This window comes from Dunckerocampus dactyliophorus, chromosome 6 (genome assembly GCF_027744805.1).
Source record: "Dunckerocampus dactyliophorus isolate RoL2022-P2 chromosome 6, RoL_Ddac_1.1, whole genome shotgun sequence".
In the NCBI taxonomy this organism is placed as follows: domain Eukaryota; kingdom Metazoa; phylum Chordata; class Actinopteri; order Syngnathiformes; family Syngnathidae; genus Dunckerocampus; species Dunckerocampus dactyliophorus.
Window position 1 is genome coordinate 4,445,588 of NC_072824.1, and position 19,591 is coordinate 4,465,178.

General features: G+C 42.9%; 1 protein-coding gene across 1 annotated transcript; it reads right to left on the reverse strand.

Annotated features, from left to right (window-relative positions):
- Nucleotides 1-989: 989 nt before the first annotated feature.
- LOC129182197 (cytochrome P450 3A40-like) lies at nucleotides 990-19,469 on the reverse strand. The gene is made up of 13 exons (XM_054778001.1): nucleotides 19,332-19,469; nucleotides 19,155-19,248; nucleotides 14,947-14,999; nucleotides 14,763-14,862; nucleotides 13,003-13,116; nucleotides 12,844-12,932; nucleotides 12,603-12,751; nucleotides 8,582-8,709; nucleotides 8,429-8,504; nucleotides 8,200-8,360; nucleotides 6,898-7,124; nucleotides 6,656-6,818; nucleotides 990-1,300 (listed from the first exon to the last, which is right to left on the reverse strand). The coding sequence occupies exons 1-13, from the start codon at nucleotides 19,454-19,456 to the stop codon at nucleotides 1,223-1,225; spliced, it is 1,557 nt and encodes a 518-aa protein (XP_054633976.1). The 5' UTR covers nucleotides 19,457-19,469; the 3' UTR covers nucleotides 990-1,222.
- Between the last annotated feature and the right edge of the window lie 122 nt (nucleotides 19,470-19,591).

Sequence of the window (19,591 nt, forward strand, 5' to 3'; positions counted from 1 at the left end):
AATATGACATAATAATATATTAAATATATGTATTTTCAATAAAAGATAATCAAATGTATTTTATAAAAATATTATTAAAAAAATATTTTATTTATTTTGTACATATATTTTCAAAATGTAAAAATATTTTGTACATGTCTTTTTTTTATTTTACCAATATTTTTAGATGTTATCTGGGGTATGCTACAGCATAGAAAACACACACACACACATATATATATATATATTTATATATATGTATATGCTTACATATTTTTCACTTTTGGTTATAACCCCTTTCAGATAAAATAAGAGTCGCGTGGAAGCTGTCACTGACACCAGATGGGCAGCAATATAGTGATAATCAAGGTGCATACTGTGTGTGTGTGTGTGTGTGTGCAGTAAAAGCAGAGCTTGTGTGGCGGTTGTAAGAAGAGAAAGTGTAAACGTTGGCCTTCATCCAATCACATCCCTCAGATCATGTGGTGTGTGCAGAACAAGCTGGTTGGCCAACCTTTTTTTTTCATTCTTTTTTTCTTGTTATCTGTCTTCTGTTTATAAACATGGAAAGAACAAGACGGCTGAAAAACACGGACAATGGATCTTTCTCACACACACACACGCACGCAAACACGCGCGCCCGCATAGATGAGCAGTTGCACGGAACCTCCACAGGAGGGTACTGTTGGGTGCGTACACTCACGGTACATTTCATTAGCATTCTATTTAATAATGCTCAGTTTTGAGGTTTTAAACTTATTTTATGTTTATTAGTGCACTTAGGGATGTTTATAAAAGTTAAAATTTAAATGTACACATCAGCACATATTTTTACCATAATTTCTCACTGAATTAATGCACCAACATTTTATTTTTCATGGATATGCTTTTGATTCAGCTAATTTTGGGTGTGCAGGTGTACCTCCTGTATGCTGCTGCCATATTCGATTTTCTTTCATTCCTCCCAAGGAAATCATGTAATCATGAAATAATCTGTTCCAGAGTCAAACTGTGTCGATCATAAAAGCTTTATTGAGTGTATATGGAATGTTTTAATATTCTTTCCATAAAAGTGTAAAAACACCAAAGTAAAGCAAAGGAACATGTTGTCTTTGTCCGCATTGGAAAAGAAAGAAGCAAAACAGTAGCACGATACCTTTAAAGACTTTGTCTGTCTGCTCTTTATTCTTTATAAAAGTGCGGCGAGCGTTGCGAGGACACACGATTCCCTTTAGCTTGCTTGTTACGACCGTGGCTCCAGTTTCAGCATGAGCGGTCGCTTTGGCGCCAGCAGGCCCTGTTTGTCCAACTCGATGGGGACCTGGTGGGGAAGGAAGTATGGCAAGTCAACAATGCGTGGAGGATAGCATGACGTGTCAACGCATGTCTACTGATGACCGTTTGACGGGCTATTTACACCGCATAACCATTAATATTATTATTAGATACAATTATTTTTTGACAAGTGGAGCATTGTATTCTCAAAAATGTTCACCTTCACTGTCTTGTAATACTATGATCTATGAAGGTTCATTTGTTTACCATTTGTTTAGACACTGAATGTATGTAACTGAATTTTTTGCATTGGAATTTAGTGAACTGATTTTTTTGCATTATTTTATACTAAAAATAAAAAATGTTTATTAATATATAGTGTAGTGCAAAACAAAATTCATCCATCCATCCATCCATCCATCCATCCATCCATCCATCCCACTTCTCATTAGGGTCACAGGGGTATGCTGGAGCCTATCCCAGCTGACTTCGGACGACAGGCAGGGTACACCCTGGACTGGTCAAAACAAAATTCAGTGCAAATAAATTCAGTGTTTCAAAATTCATAGGTAAGCCTTTGGGAATTCTAGTGTGTTTCAGATCCAGCCAATCAGGTGAAAAGTGCATGGTCACGTGACATGGGTTTTACAGGGTTTTGAAACATCACAATTATTGGCACTTACATTTTTTTTTTTAACTTTTTATTGCCTGAATTTTAAAAGACCATATTTAACAAAGTGAATTTTCATTTTGCTTATGCATTTTTATTCAGTATAATTTCATGGAAAAAAAATATCAGTTCACCAAAATGAAACACAAAAAATAAATTCTGAGCTTTTTTTTTAAGACTCTGGATCTATGTAACATAATTTTTTGAGTTGGAATTTTCTGAAATGATTGAGTTTTTTTTTTTAAACATTATTTTATGGTGAAAATTTCATCCATCCATCCATCCATCTTCTGTTTATCCGAGATTGGGTCGCAGGGGCAGCAGCCTAAGCAGGGAAGTCCAGACTTCCCTCTCCCCAGCTACTTCATCCAGCTCCTCCCAGCGGATCCCGAGGCCTTCCCAGGCCAATTGAGAGACATACTCTCTTCCCGAGGCTTCCTCCCGGTCGGAAACGTGCCCTGAACACCTCCCCAGGGAGGCTTCTTGGAAGCAGCCACCTCATCTGGCTCCTCTCAATGCGCAGGAGCAGCGCTTCTACTCAGAGTTTCTCCCGGATGACAGTGCTTCTCACCTTATCTCTAAGGGAGAGCTCAGCCACCCTACGGAGAAAACTCATTTCGGCCGCTTGTCCTTTTGGTCACGACCCAAAAAGCTCATGACCATAGGTGAGGGTAGGAATGTAGGTCGACCAGTAAATTGAGAGCTTTGCCTTTCGGTTCAGCTCCCTCTTCACCACAACGGACCGATGCAGAGTCCGCATCACGCAGACACCACACCAATCCGCCTGTCCATCTCGCGTTCCATCCTTCCCTCACACGTGAACAAGACCCCCAGGTACTTAAACTCCTCCGCTTGGGGCAGGCTCTCATCCATGACCCGGAGATGGCACCCCACCCTTTTTCTGGGCGAGAACCTTGGACTCAGACTTGGAGGTGCTGATTCTCATCTTGGCCGCTTCACAGTCGGCTGCGAAACGGTCCAGTGAGAGTTGAAGGTCAATTCATAAGCAAAACGCATGTGAAATTCAGTGTATTAAAATATGGCATTTTAGTTGCTAAATTCAGTTGCTAAAAAAATTCAGTGACCAAGTAAATGCAATGTTTCAAAATTCGTATACGTTTGGGAAATCAAGGCAGAATCAATGGATTGTGTCTCAGAGCCAGCCAATCCGGTTTAAAGTGAGGGTTTTTTTTACATTTAATTTTTATTCATTTAATTTTAAAACACCATATTTTAACAAACTGAAAAAATATTCACACAATTCAAAGGCCAAAACCTGCGTTAAATAAATTCTGAGTCAAGAATTTTTTTTTTGTCATAAAGAAACAAATTAACCCTTTAATTAATGTATGCTTTAATTAAAAAACGTTTAAAAAAAACGTTATATTCCAACGTTATTCCTATAAAATCACCACTTCATCATTTTACACAGGGTCTGTGTGTGTGTGAGTTTTAAAACATCAATATTATTTGCACTGAATTCTTTTTTTTTTTTTACACAGAATTTTTATCAACTGAATTTTAAAACGGCACATTTTAACAAACTGATTTTTTAAAACACACCCATTTTTGCTTATGAATTTTTCTGCAATGACATTTTCACATAATTTGATGTAAAAAAAATCCGTTCACAAAATTGAAAGGAAAAAATTCAGGTACATCAATTTAGAGTCTAAAAAAATCTTCGGTGATAAAGAAAAAAAAGCTTAATGTTTACATTTTTTTCTTGTAAATCATGACTTTGAGTAATTAACCACTTAATTACTTTAATGAATGTATGTTTTAATTGTTTCAAACAATTTCAAAGGTATATTCCACCTTCATTGGTATAAAATCACCACTTTATTACAACAATATATTTTTGAGTGACAACTCATAATCCTGTGACTTTTTTGTCATATAATTACAACATCATTCTGGTAATGAGGCCTTTTTCCTGCAAAATGGCTACTTCATTCTTGTAAATTAAATGTATTTTTTCGTACAATTTTGGTCTTGCCTTCATTATCATAATACATTAATCCCTCGCCTCTTCGTGCTTCGAATTTCACAGCTTTTTCACAGTTTTCCAAACATTGTCTACATTCCACCACGAGCTAACACCGCTAACGCACTGGGCCTCCTGCATGACGTCATTGATAAACAAGAGACCAAACACCCGGACGCTTTCATTATATTCATTATATCTGGCGATTTCAACCACTGCAACCTCAGGACTGTTCTCCCCAAATATTACCAGCATGTAAGCTTTCCCACGAGAGAAAATAGCATCCTGGACCAAGTCTACAGCAACATGAAAGGTGCTTTGAAGGCTGTTCCAAGACCCCACTTTGGAAAGGCTGACCACATCTCCATATTCCTTTATCCAACATACAGACAACTTTTTAAAAAAGCTCCCCCTGTAAGTACAGCAGTTAAAGTGTGGAATGAAGAAACTGATCAAGTACTTCAGGACTGCTTTGGCTGCACAAACTGGGATGTGTTTAGAACTGCAGCGGGGAGGGAAGATTGTACTGTTGATTTGGATGAATATGCTTCCGTTGTTACTGGCTACATTAGCACATGCATAGAGACTGTTACCACCACCAAGTATTACAGAAAATACCCTAATCAAAAACCCTGGATGAACTGTGATGTAAGGGCTAAGCTACGTGCTCGTTCGTCTGCATTTGTCATGGGCACCGCTGATGACTACAAAAAGGCCAGGAATGACCTGAGGAGGTCCATACGAGAGGCCAAAAGACAGTACAGACAGAAGCTGGAGGGCTACTATTCCACCTCAGACCCTCGGCGCATGTGGGCGGGGCTCCAGCACATCACAGAGTATCGACAGCGGAGTAGCGTAGCCACATCCAGGCAAACCACACTTCCAGATGAGCTGAACGAGTTCTATGCCCGCTTTGACACCCAAACTCCTGATGAGCAGAGAGGGTGGCTGGACTTGGGGAGCACACAGGACTCACCTCTCATGGTGACATCAGCTGATGTGCGCAGGGTTCTGAACAAAACAAACCCACGAAAAGCAGCAGGCCCAGACAACATCTCAGGACGTGCACTTCAGGTTTGCTCATCAGAGCTAGCTGATGTGCTTGCTGACATATTTAACCTGTCGCTTGCACAAGCATCTGTACCGACCTGCTTTAAGTCCACCACCATAGTGCCCGTACCCAAGAAGAGCAACGTGACCTGCTTGAATGACTATCGCCCTATAGCACTCACTCCTATTGTAATGAAGTGCTTTGAAAGGCCACTGTGGACCCTCTACAGTTTGCATATCGCCAGAACCGGTCCACGGATGATGCAGTCAACACTGCCATCCACACAGCCCTTTCTCACCTACAGGGCCAGGACACATACTGTATGTCAGAATGCTATTTATAGACTATAGCTGTGCATTTAATACAGTCAGCCCCCACTAACTCACAAATAAGCTCCTCACACTCGGCCTGTCACCCTCCCTCTGTAACTGGGTGTTTAACTTTCTAACAGGCAGGCCCCAGTCAGTCAGAGTCCACAATCGCACATCCAGCGCAAGAATTGTGAGCACTGGGACCCCACAGGGGTGTGTGCTGAGTCCACTCCTCTACACGCTCTTCACCTATGATTGCGTGGCCTCCCAGAACAACACCAGCATCATTACATTTGCAGATGACACTACAGTCATCGGCCTGATCACTGGTGGTGTTGAAACATCATACAGAAGAGAGGTGGCGGACCTCATAGCTTGGTGTCATGATAACAATCTCCTTCTCAATACAGATAAGACTAAAGAGATGATCATTGACCCAAGAACAAGGGAAAAGGAGCCGCATAGACCCCTGTTTATTGATGAGACTGAGGTGGAGAGGGTGAAAACCTTCAAGTTCCTTGGCACACACATCAGCGAGGACCTCACCTGGTCTCACAACACCCAACAAATTATGAAGAAGTCCCAAAGGAGACTGTACTTCCTGAGGAGACTGAGGAAATTTGGCATGTCCACCACAATCCTTAGTTGCTTCTACAGATGCACTATCGAAAGTGTCCTTACCGCCTCCATCACTGTTTGGTACGGTAACTGTACAACACGTGATAGGAAGGCACTCCGGCGGGTGATCAAGACCTCACAGAACATTGTTGGGGCAGCCCTCCCCTCACTGCAAGACATTTATAAATCTAGAATCCTACGAAGAACAAACAACCTCATCAAGGACAGCACACAGGAGTTTGAAGTCCAGGACCACAAGGCTGGCAAACAGCTTTTACCCACAGGCCATCAGGCTTCTCAACGAAGCACTCACACACGCCGCATGCAACACACGCACACACTCATAGCACTGAACATATTTTTGTTGCCTTTTTATTATTGTTGCTTTTAATTTATTGGTATTAATGTTTATGTTCTTATTCATTTTCTTGTATTTTCTTTCTTTTGTTGGGAGAATGAACAGAACAAGAATTTCATAGCATTGCATAGCAGAACTACCTGTTTTACTGTGCATATGACAATAAAACTCTTGAATCTTGAACTATTAGTAAAAAAAATGCATATGTAAGCACATTTTACTATTATTTTTTTGTCTATTTAAGCATTTTCAAGCCTAAAAATGTCCAAATGAAGTAGAATAGAGACATAAGGCATTCAGAAGATGCATTCAAAGACGCTGCGATGATATGTAGTATGCCACACTGGTCACAAGGTGTCAGTAATGTTACTGTAAACTTCAAATCAACAAAAGCTCGTCCTCTCACCTCAGTCTCCTCGCAAACGGAGAAGCTGTACCTCTGCAAGATCTCCACCAAGGCCAGCTTCATGGTCACCAGAGCAAAGCGCATCCCGATGCAGTTCCGAGGGCCCACACCGAAAGGCATGTACGTGTACGGGTCGATGGACTCTTTGTTTTCCTTGTTGAACCTGATCACACGCATTGATTGGCATTGACTGATCTCAAGACAAGAGAAGAAGAAAACGTCTCCTCCTCCTTCTATATTACCTCTCCGGTTTGAACTTCTCTGGTTCGGGCCACAACTCGGGATCCCGGTGCAGGGGCCAGGTGGGCACCATGACCACCATGCCTTTTGGGATGACCAGGCCGTTTATCTCCACGGTCGCCTTGGCGACACGGTCCACGCGTGGGAGGATGGGATATAGACGAAGGGACTCGTTAATGACGCAGTCCAGGTAGTCCATCTGCATCAGCTCCTGGTACTGGACTGCAGCCTGCACTCAACACACCCACACACACGTTCTGGTTAACATATTAACATTTATCATCTCATAAAGTGTGAAATTCTCCCAGCTCGCACCACAAGCCACCGCATTCGGGGAGACCCCGCTATTGGGGCGCCCATGATAGAAATGCTATTCCCAATTGCACTGTGCGGACATGTACAGCACATATCTTTATATCCACACAACTAAACAACTACGTACCACTAGGGCCCTGAGAGGCGGGGCTGAAGGTGGGGTGGGTGGCATTTAGACAGAGGACTGGGCCCTTCCACCTTCTTTGGGCTCCCAAATACACCGCCCTTTGGGTATGATGGTACTGTAGACATTCAACATCCACATTATGGAAGTAGCCTACCACCTACTGTACATGGGTGGACATATACTGTAGGGCCTGGGGCGGTGCATCCAGGGAGACTTGCCTGGTGCGGAAATGCTTTTCCCAATTGCACTGTGAGGACATGTACAGTACATATCTCTATAGCCACACAACTGAGCACACTAGGGCCCTGAGGGGCGGGGCTGCAGGTGGGGTGGGCGACTATAGAGACCTGGGCTCTCCCAACTTCCTTGCTTTAATGCAGACTTGAATTCCACCTTTGACATTATATCATTAGCCATGAAATAGGAAAAAAGCCTGCCACCTATGTGGGTGGACATCAAGGGGCTGGGTGGGTGGGGTGCCCACGGTCTACTAGCAGTGGGGTGCCTTCTAGTTCCAGTTTCAGCTGCACTGTGTCTACACAGATAAAGTATACAGTCCATCTCGACAAATATACAACCATGTACCATTGAGGGGAGGGGCTGCAGGTGGGGTGAGTGGCTTTTAGATAGAGGACTGGGCCCTCCCACCTTCTTTGGTCTCCTAAATACTCCGCCCTTTGGGTATGATTGCAGTGTAGACATTCAACATCCACATTATGTTCCAAGAACCAGTAAGTGGCCACCTATATGGGTGGACATGTAGGGCTTGGGGGGGGGTGGCCAGGGTCCAATAGCAGTGGTGGGGCACCCATGATAGGACTTCTACTGTATGTAAGGGCGGGGTTGGGCGGCTCATGGTTACCTTTTTTGGGAAGGTGGCATCCACTTCCTCCTGCAGCCGCTTCATGACGTGCGGGTTTGTGGCCAGGTTGTACGCCAGGAAGCCCAGAGTGCTGCTGCTGGTCTCGTAGCCCGCAAAGATGAAGATCATGGCCTGAGAGAGGATCTCGTGATCACTCAGACCTGCACAGAGGTGTTCAAATAAGATCAGCCTCAGAACACGCCTCCACACCCCCTCAACGCCATTGCACCTTTATCCTTATCCGCTCCGGTGGCGTCGTTGTTCTTCTGGGAGTCCATCATCAGCTGCAGGAAGTCCACACGACTCTGAGGAGCACCAAACAACACTTGTGGTAAAAAGAGCCCCGGCAACTCCACTTGACAACGTGTTGTAGACGCCGCACCCCTCGCTCACTGCTCTCACGGTTAGATTTGATCTTCTGCAGCGCCGCAAAGAAGAAGTCTAAAACGGAGGCCGGGAAAAGGGAAACCTCTAACTTCTCGAAGACGGGAGCCAGGAAGGGGAAGAAGGCTGTGGAAGAAAGACCAACAAACTTCAACTCACACTTTCAAAAAGATAAAGATAAGAACCGACGGCTGGACTTCTGCCGAAACTGCATCCAGTTTCACGGCTCTATCACGGTTTTCAAAAATATATGAATCAATAAGTCGGTGCTGTTTCGTAGGTGAACACGGCCTATTATTAGTCGAAAAATATGCATATTTAAGCAAACTTTGACATATTTTTTTGCCTAAATGAAGCATTTTCAAGCCTAAAAATGTGTAAATGAAGTAAAATACAAATATAAGGCATTCAAAAGATGCATATCATCACGTTGTGATGATATGTAGTATTCTACACTGGTCACTAGGTGTCAGTAGTGTTACATTGATGAGAACAGCCACCTCAAGAAATACTGTACAGAACAGGAAGTAAAGAAAAGGACAACAAGGAACTCTCCCAATGCTTAACATGTGTCTATAGTCTTATTTATGTCTTAAATGTCTTATTTCCTCTTATTATGAGAATTATATTGGGTACTAGGAATGTAAAAGTGACTATAGGGGTGTTATTTCATGTCTATTGTATTGTATTGTATTGTATTGTACTTTATTTATCCCACAGCAGGGAAATTCACTTGTTACAGCAGCAAGCAAGATACGCAAGTAAAGGACCTGCGGAACCTCTCCTTCTAACACCGTGGGTGTAACAGTCTGCTGCTGAAGGAGCTGCTAAGGAAACCCACAGTGTCATGTAGCGGGTGAGAGGTGTTGTCCATGATGGACGTCAGCTTAGCCAACATCCTTCTCTCCCCCACTTCCTCCACGGAGTCCAGAGGACCGTCCAGGACAGAGCTCGCTCTCCTGATCAGCCTATTGATCTTGCTCCTGTCCCTGTCCGTGCTGCCCCCTCTCCAGCAGCCCACAGCATAAAAGATGGCTGAGGCCACCACAGAGTCATAAAAGGTCAGTAAAAGAGTCCTGCACACACCAAAGGACCTCAGTCTCCTCAGCAGGTGGAGGCGACGCTGGCTCTTCTTGTAGAGGGCGTGGGTGTTGACGGACCAGTCCAGTTTGTTGTTAAGGTGAACACCCAGAAATTTGTAGCTGTCTACCAACTCTATGTCCGCTCCCAGGATGTTCACCGGTGTGAAATGGGATGTTTTCCTCTGGAAGTCAATGTTCATCTCCTTTGTCTTGCTGGTGTTGAGTTGTAGCTGGTTAAGCTCACTCCAGCTGACAAAGTCCCTGATGACCGTCCTGTATTCCAGATCATTCCCCTCCGAAACACAACCAACGATGGCTGTATCGTCGGAGAAATTCTGGATGTGACACTGTGTGGAGTTGTGTGTGAAGTCCGAGGTGTAGAGGGTGAAGAGGAAAGGGGAGAGCACCGTACCCTGAGGGGCACCTGTGCTGCAGAGTACCATGTCAGACACACAGTGACGGAGCCTCACATACTGTGGTCTGTTGGTGAGGTAGTCTATAACCCATGCAGTCAGGTGTTGGTCTACTCCCACACTCTCCATCTTCACTCTGAGTAGTGACGGCTGGATGGTGTTAAAGGCACTGGAGAAGTAAAAAAACATGACCCTCACAGCGCTCCCGCTGTCCTCCAGGTGTAGCAGTGATCTGTGCAGCAGGTAGATCACTGCGTCGTCCACTCCGATCCCAGGCCGGTAAGCAAACTGCAGGGGGTCCAGCTGAGTGCCCACCAGGGGTCGCAGGTGCTGCAGGATAATCCTCTCCATGGTCTTCATCAGGTGAGAGGTCAAGGCGACAGGCCTGAAGTGGTTAGGCTCCTTGGGACGCGGTGTCTTTGGTACCGGGACCACACAGGAGGTCTTCCACAGGGCCGGGACTTTCTCCAGGCTCAGGCTGAGATTGAACAAGTGCCTGAGAACTCCACAGAGCTGGTCAGCACAGTCCTTGAGGATTCTAGGGCTGATGCCGTCCGGTCCCGGGGCCTTCCTTGCTTTGATCTTCTTCAGTTGACTCCTCACCTGATCATCAGTTATGGAGAGGGGGGTAGAGGATGGCTGGGATGGGGATGTGGGGGTGAAGAGTGGTGAGTTGGTAGGGGAGGAAGGGGGGGCAGACTCACATCTGTTGAAAAACCGATTGAGTTCATCTGCCCAGATCTTGTCCCCACTGGCTTGGTCTCTCCCCGCTCCTTTGCCATGGCCTGTGATGGTCTGCAGGCCTCTCCAGACTTCCCTGGCATTATTCTGCTCCCGCCGCTTCTCCAGTTTCCTCCTCTAGCAGTCCTTCCCCTTCCTGATCTTATGCCAGAGTTCCCTCTGGACTCTGGGCAGCTCTTCCTTGTCCCCCGAGTTGAAGACCCTCTTCTTCTTATTCAGCAGGGCCTGAATCTCAGTCACCCAGGGTTTGTTGTTGGGAAAACACCGCACCAACTTGGAGGGCACAGTGTTCTCCACACAGAAGTTCATATAGTCTGTGATGCAGTGAGTCATACTGTCAACGTCACTGCCATGAGGACTACAGAGCGCTTCCCAGTCTGTTGTCTGGAAGCAGTATCTGAGTCTAGCACTGCTCTCCTCAGACCACTGCTTCACAGGCCTCTTCACAGTCTCGAGGGCTGGAATGATGTTAAAAAGCATATTTAGAAGATTCTAAACAGGTTTTCTATGCTCTATAACTCCAAAAATATTCTGTTTCTAAATAAGGAATCCTACTTTTCGTAAAATTAACCTATTAACCACAATAAACGAGGGATTGTATAGCTCAGAGGTGTCCAAAGTGCAACCCGGGGCCACTTGCGGAGAAAAGAAAAAGAGAAAAATCAGTTGTAATTTTGCAAGAATAAAGTAAAAATATTAGAGAAAAAACTGTAATCTAGTGAGAAAAAGTCATAAATTTATGTGAATAACATAATAATATTATGAGGAAAAATAACATCATTTTAGTAGCGTAAAGTTGAAATATTGAATACATTTTTTAAAAAGTTTTAATATTATGAAAAACAAACAAAACAACAAACAAAGTTGTCATTTTAGGAAAATGTAGGTTGCGGAAAAAGTTATAATGTTACGAGAATAGAGTCTAAATAATGTGTGAATAAAGTCATAATTACAAGAAGAAACTTTACAAGAAGAAAGCTGAAATAATTTAAAAAAAATAAATAAATAAAACCAGCAGAAAAATGTTGTTTTCTAATGTAAGTCTCAATTTTACAAGAATAAACTTGTAATATTATGAAGAAAAAAATGTCATTTTAGTAACAGAGTTGGAATATTGAAAAATAAATGAATAAAATAATAAGAATATAATATGATATAAAAATATCTATTTAATATCAAAACTTGTAATATAATGAGAAACAAAGAAAATATTGTGATTTTTTGAAAATTAGGTTGAGGAAAAAGTTTTATGGGAATAAAGTCAAAATATTACGAAAATAACATTTATGAAAAGAAGAAAGTTGAAACATTTGAAGAAAAAAAAACAATAAGAAGGGGAAAAAAAGAGCAAAAAGTGAAGTTGATAGTAATCATTTGCTTTTTCACCTATTACTGAAATGCTGAGATGCAGTTTTTTCCTGAAATATATAACTTCTTAGCATATCTACATGTGTTGCTTTACAAGATATCAAAGTGGAAACCCACATGGAGGATAAGAATACATGTACTGTTACACCGCTAATACACACACACACACACACACACACACACACACACACACACACACACACACGGTGGCTAATAGCAAATGGCTAATAATGTCATAAATGAAAACACAAGCAATATGTTTATGCTGGTCAAAGATCCTCGATATGACAGCGGTGCTGTGCTGTTTTTAAATGCCTCATGCCAAAAACACGAGTCAAAGATCCTCTATTTGACAGGAGCGCTTTCTCTTTAGAAGAAGCAACTGCAACAACGCCAGTCAAAGTTCTATTCTTACCTAAGGTAAGGAAGAGAGGGTGGAAAAAGTCAAACTTGAGCATCTTCTTGATGTTGGTGACAAAGGGATCTGAGGGGTTGCTGAGGGAGTCGATGTCCACACTGAAGGAAGTGCTGGTGACCACGTCCATACTGTAGGGTCCAAAGAACCTGAGCAGGAGCAAACATCACAACTTTTCACCCTCAAGGAGAAGACGAAGAGCGTTTTATTTGAAACGATGGACGAGGTGAGGCGCTCTCACTCCTTCACGTCCACAGCTTCGTTCTTGTCGGCCTTCTTCTTCAAGCTGCTGACCAGGTTGGCCGAGTGGCGCTTTATGATGCCAAACATCTGCAACAACGCACGGTCCCGTCAAACACGCACACACACACACAGCGCTCACGGAGAGCTAGTGGCGTACCTCTTTCAGTCGCCCAGAAGTGAAGGAAGGCGAGAGGATGCTGCGGATCCTCTTCCAGTTGTCGTCCTCGGCGATGGACACGGCGTCGTACAGCGGCCCGTTCAGGCGTATGTTCTACAACACAGTTTGGACGCTCTTAAAGTGGACTAAAAATAGTGGTTCTTTTTGTGTTCACATTGCCACATTGCCATTGCCACTCTTTCTGATCGGCTTCAGATCTACTTAGTCCAGTGCTACGTGAATCTGGATAGATAGAAATAGATCTGTTTTGGATCCACTTCAGTTCTGATGACGCCTCTGTCTATACAAGGCAAAAATGTGAACCTGGACCACTTTGTGTTCACGTCGCAGGATCAAATGAACGAGAATTGAGATCTCTTTCAGATCCACTTCAGATCTGATGGAGCCGCAGTCCATACAAGGCAAAAACATGTGAACCTGGACTACTTTGTGTTCACATCCAATTGAAAGAGAATCCAGACGTTTTTTGGATCCACCTCACTTCTGATGGCGCTTCAGTCAACACAAGGCAAAAACATGTGAACCTGGACCACTTTGTGTTCACATTGCCTGATGTGGACCAAAAGCAAACACGACTCTGGTCACTGTCCAGGTTCTTGTGAAGTCCACTTTCTGGTCCACTTCAAATCAGATCCAAACAAAGTGAATCTGGACCACGTTGTCTTCACATTGCAGGATCAAATAAAGATATCCAGATCTGGTTTGGATCCACTACAGTTCTGATGGAGTCTCAGTCAATACAAGGCAAAGCCAAGTGAACCTGGACCACTTTGTGTTCACATTGAGTGATGTGAACCAGCAGAAAAGGGTTTCTGGTCACTTTCAAAGTTCTTGTGGAAGAGGTCTACTTTCTGGTCCAATTCAGATTTGATCCAGGCAAAGTGAATATGGACCACTTTGTGTTCACATTGCAGGATCAAAAGAACAAGAATCCAGATCTCTTTCAGATCCACTTCAGATTTGATAGAGCTTCAGTCAAAACAAGGCAAAAATGTGTGAAGTTGACCTACTTTGTGTTCACATTGCAAGATGAATTAAACCAGAATCAAGCTCTTTATGCAAAAGGTGTTTACATATAGTCCTTAAAAACAGATGGACTCAGGGTGGACCAAAAGGTGAACAGGACTTTGTTTACTGTCCAAGTTCTTGTGAAAGAGGTCAACTTTCTGGTCCACTTCAGATCTGATCCAGGCAAAGTGAATTTGGACCACTTTGTGTTCACATGGCAGGATCAAATAAAAGATAATCCAGACCTCTCCCAGATCCACTTCAGTTCTGACTGATCCTCAGTCAATACAAGGCAAAACCAAGAGAATCTGGACTACTGTGTTCACATTCAATTGAAAGAGAATGCAGATTTCTTTTGGATCCACTTCAGATCTGACGGAGCCTCTGTCCTTACAAGGCAAAAACAAGTGAACCTGAACCACTTTGTGTTCACATTGCATGATGTGGACCAGAATGTGGACCAGCAGACAAGGGTCTCTGGTCACTTTCCAAGTTCTCCTGAAGAGGTCTACTTTCTGGTCCACTTCAGATTTGATCTAGACAAAGTAAATCTGGACCACTTTGTGTTCACATTGCCGGATGAAATAAAAGAGAATCCAGATCTGTTTTGGATCCACTTCAGATTTGATGGTGCCCAGTCAAAACAGAAAAGGGGGCTTAGTTGTCTTTCTGGTCCACTTCTAATGTGTGTGCGTGTGTGCGTGTGCGCGTGTGTGTATGTGTGTGCTTACTCTGCGATTGGTGAAGAGAGAGTAACACTCTTTTATCATAACGGTCTTTATCATGGCGGGATCCGTGATGCACAGAACAGGCTGCCGGCCGTCATAGATGCTAAACGTGGATGCAAAAGGTGAGACTTGAGTGCGTTTACAAACAAACAAAAGAACGTCGTGACGTATCGGAAGGCAAACGCACCCCCACATGCTGCCGTATTTCTTGAAGCATTTCATGTCAAAGTTGGTAATACCCTGCAAAACAACAAGAATCAAGTGATGGAGTGACTTTTGTATGATGTTGTAACAGTAAAGTGTGTTCATGAACACCAAATGTCATCAAAATCTACCATCTCCCTCAATTGGTTGCTCCACTTCTGGGAGAAGAGGCGCTCAAACGCTGCGGGTCGTGTGTAGGGTTTACTAAAAGCACAGTCAAACTCTCTCAATTCCAGCGTCAAGGCTAACACATTACCAATACACTATTGTGTGATTTAAAGTAGAAAAATGCAATAACACGGGACCTTTACAAACGTCATCAGCTGCACGTACACCATTCAATCACATGAGCTTCCTGCTATGTAGCTGTCAATGTGTGTCATAGCATTTTATATTATTATAGCCCAGGGGTGCCAAACTCAAAGGGGACCAAAACTCAAAGCCTACTTTAGGTTGTGGGCCAAACTGGACATGAACCCCCTCCAACCCCCACAACTTTGTATGTTTCTTATTATTTATCCTGAAATTTTCAACACTTGTATATTTCTGCATATTGAACATTGTCCAGTTTTTGCTCTTCTCCTGTTCGGCACCCCCACATGATCTTCCAATATTTTAGTTGTCTGATGACGGTCAGTCTACAAGTTCCTGTTGGCGATTCCCAAGATCTTCTGTCTGGAACTCATCCTGTCTCAACTGAGCCCCCAATTATATCATAAATCTGCCATTTACACGCCTTCCTTCCCTCAAGGGTTTTCCCAAAGGTAAGCATCCCAACGTCTGACCTCGTAATGACCTGTTGGGTCCTTAATAGAGATGCACGATATCTTTTTTTTAAAAAAAACGATACCAATAACTTTCTGCTTCTCCAGACCAATATGGTACCAATAACGGATAACTTTTTTAAATCTACTTTTTAAAATTTAGATTTAGCTGTAATTTGTGCACACCTGGAGGTAAGAAGGACTCAAGCAAATGAGGATTTGACCAAGTGTACCTGTTGATTTGTCCTAATCAAATATCACAACATCACTACTACCACATCACCACTATCAGGAGAACCAGAGTATAGAGCGGGAGGAGCTACCTGCTGTGGCCCAGCAAGGTGCACTGTATTCAGGCACACGCACCGAGCAACCAGTGTGACGCCACGGAGCTCTCTGGCAAACCTTTTTTTCAGGTAGCTGACAAGGTTTTATGTGTGCTCAATGTTTTTTCCCCGCTCATCGCAAAGCATTTGGTACAACTACATGCAAAACGTAAAGTTTGTTTACAAGTCAGCTCAGGCGAAGTTACGACTGGACGTTAACATCACAGGCAGGAGAAAAAAGGAGCGCTTGATTTGCTCACCCGCACAGTACGGGCAATCTCGCCTCATTGGAGTGTTTTTTTAAATGATCGGTTATCAGAGCAATTTTTAATGCTATCTGATTTATCGGTATGACATCATATAATTATCGTACTTATCGTAATTATCGTACACCTCGAGTTTTTAACTAAACGAACCATCCATTTCAAAACATAAGGATACTTACAGTGTGTTCATGACCTCTACCTGTATTCTTTATTAATGGTTGGGTATAATGATTACATTTGTACTAATTACACAAAATAGTAATACAGTCGTCTTTCGCCACATTGTGCCCCTAAAACAGCTCTGCTTGTGTACAAGTATTTTCATGGTCTCATGCAGAGGTGTCCAAATTGTGGCCGGGGGCCATTAGCAGCACGCGGCTGTTTTTTTGTTTTTGTATTGGCCCGCGGCACATTCTAAAATTATAATTTAACAAGAGAACTAAACATCAGGAGTAATTTTAGAAAAATATAGTCAAATTTTGAAGAGAAAAAAGTTGCAATCTATCAAAAAAAATGTAATTTGATGACAATAACGCCCTAATATTATGAGGAAAAATAATGTCATTTTAGTACCATAAAGATGAATCATTAAAGAAAAAAAATGTTATTTTTTAAAAGTTGTAATATTATGAGAACCAAACAAAAACTATTTTTTTTTAAATTAGGTTACAAAAATATTATATCACAAAGCTGTGATTAAGATTTCATTAAACAAATGTAAATATTAGTTAATGACAACGCAACTGAACACAAAATACAGTTTTTACATGAAACTTTTGATTATTAAGGGAGAAAAAAGATCCAAAGCTACATGGTCCTGTGTGAAAAAGTGATTGCCCCCTAAACCTAATAAGTGGTTGGGCCCCCCTTAGCAGCAACAACTGCAATCAAGCGTTTGTGATAACTTGCAATGAGTCTCTTACAGCGCTGTGGAGGAATTTTGGCCCACTCATCTTTGCAGAATTGTTGTCATTCAGCCACATTGGAGGGTTTTCCAGCATGAAGCGCCTTTTTAAGGTCATGCCACAGAATCTCAATAGGATTCAGGTCAGGACTTTGACTAAAAGTCAAAGTCTTCATTTTGTTTTTCTTCAGCCATTCAGAGGTGGACTTGCTGGTGTATTTTGGATCATTGTCCTGCTGCAGAACCCAAGTTGGTTTCAGCTTGAGGTCACCAACGAATGGACGGACATTCTCTTCCAGGACAGCAGAATTCATGGTTCCATTTATCACAGCAAGTCTTCCAGGTCCTGAAGCAGCAAAACAGCCCCAGACCATCACACTACCACCACCATATTTTACTGTTGGTGTGATGTTCTTGGCCTTACTTTTACGCCAGATGTACAGTAATGGGACACACACCTTCCAAAATGTTCTGTCTCGTCAGACCACAGAGTATTTTCCCAAAGGTCTTGGGGATCATCAAGATGTTTTCTGGCAAAATTGAGACGAGCCTTAATGTTCTTTTTGTTCAGCAGTGATTTTGGTCTTGGAACTCTGTCATGCAGGCCGTTTTTGCCCAGTGTCTTTCTTATGGTGGAGTCATGAACACTGACCTTAACTGAGGCAAGTGAGGCCAGCAGTTCTTTGGATGTTGTTGTGGGGTCTTTTGTGATGAGTCGTTGCTGTGCTCTTGGGGTCATTTTGGTTGGCCGGCCACTCCTGAGAAGGTTCACCACTGTTCCATGTTTTCTCCATTTGTGGATAATGGCTCTCACTGTGGTTCGCTGGAGTCCCAAAGCTTTAGAAATGGCTTAATAACCTTTTACACACTGATAGATCTCAATTAATCTCAGTTATGTTATGTTTTGATAATTAATTTAATAATGAAAAGTTTCATGTGAAAACTGCATTTTGTGTTCAGTTGTGTTGTCATTGACTAATATTTACATTTGTTTCATGATCTGAAACCTTTCAGTGTGGCAAACTTGCTAAAAATAGGAAATCAGGAACACTCTTTCACACTACTCTGTGTAACTTGTTAGAATATTTTACAAAAAATCAAAGTGGCAAAGTTGCATCCTTTCATTTTTCAGTATGTTGCCCCCGCTAGAAAAGGATTGGACACCCCTGGTCTAGCGCCAAAGTACATCTCTTTAATGTTGAAGTCGTATGATGCATCTGAGAAGCTCAGGGGGTGAAACTAATCTATCTGCATTCTTCACTTCTAATTCATGGCTACTTTTATGTTTTATGGAATGATTTTAGAATAATTGTACATTTTATGGAATGATCTTATTTGCCTTCTTTTGTGTAAAGCACTTTAAAAGGTGTATGAATTGCACTCTACAAATAAACTTGCCTTGCCTTACATTAGGGAACTTTGCTCTTGTTAGTTCAACGCCTCGCCCGTGTTTTTTTCAATTGTATGTAACGCAGTTGAAAACCTGTTGATGATATCATAATAATCTTTGATCTCTGAGCTATGTTACTCCAAATAATCTAATCTACTTCAAATAATGAGGGCCTAGTGGTTAGCATGTTGGCCACACAGTCAGAATATCGGGAAGATCTTGGTTCGAATCTCTGTTGGGCATCTCTGTGTGGAGTTTGCATGTTCTGTGCGTGCGTGGCGTGTCTCCTCACATTCCCACATTCCAAAAACATGCATGTTAGGTTAATGGCGACTCTAAATTGTCCATAGTGTCCAATGTGAGTGCGAATGGTTGTTTGTCTATATGTGCCCTGCGATTGGCTGGCGATCAGTCCAGTCCAGTCTAGTCCACACCAGTCCCTGCCTCTCGCCCACATCAGCTGGGATAGGCTCCGGCATATCTAGTGAGGATAAGCGGCATAGAAGATGGATGGATGGCTGGCTTATTAGATTTGACCAACCTTCCTGTACGCCAGCATGGTTCCAAAAAAAGGCACCGGCTTGGGGCCCGGGATGCCTAATGTGTGGAAGGTCTTGTAGGGCCAGTAGGTGTAGCTGAAGCCAACAAGCACAGGAGAAAAGCTCATGAATGTTCAAATAGTACATGAAAAGTACACAAAAAGTACAGAAGTACTCACACAATGAAGAGAGTGACCAGGACCACCAGGAGGGTCCACGTCCATGCCGAGAAGTCTAAGCCCATCTTGGATCGAGTCTGGCTGAGACAGGTAGCCAACCTTTTATACGTGGTGTGTTGGAGCATGTTGTTGTTAGTCCTGCAAGTGTGTGAAGGTTCAACCAATCAGACGACAGCAGGCCAATGATTGACAGAGCCCGCATAAAAGCTGCCTTGGGCAGGAAATGGCTTCTGTCACATGATCCTGAGGCTTGATGATAT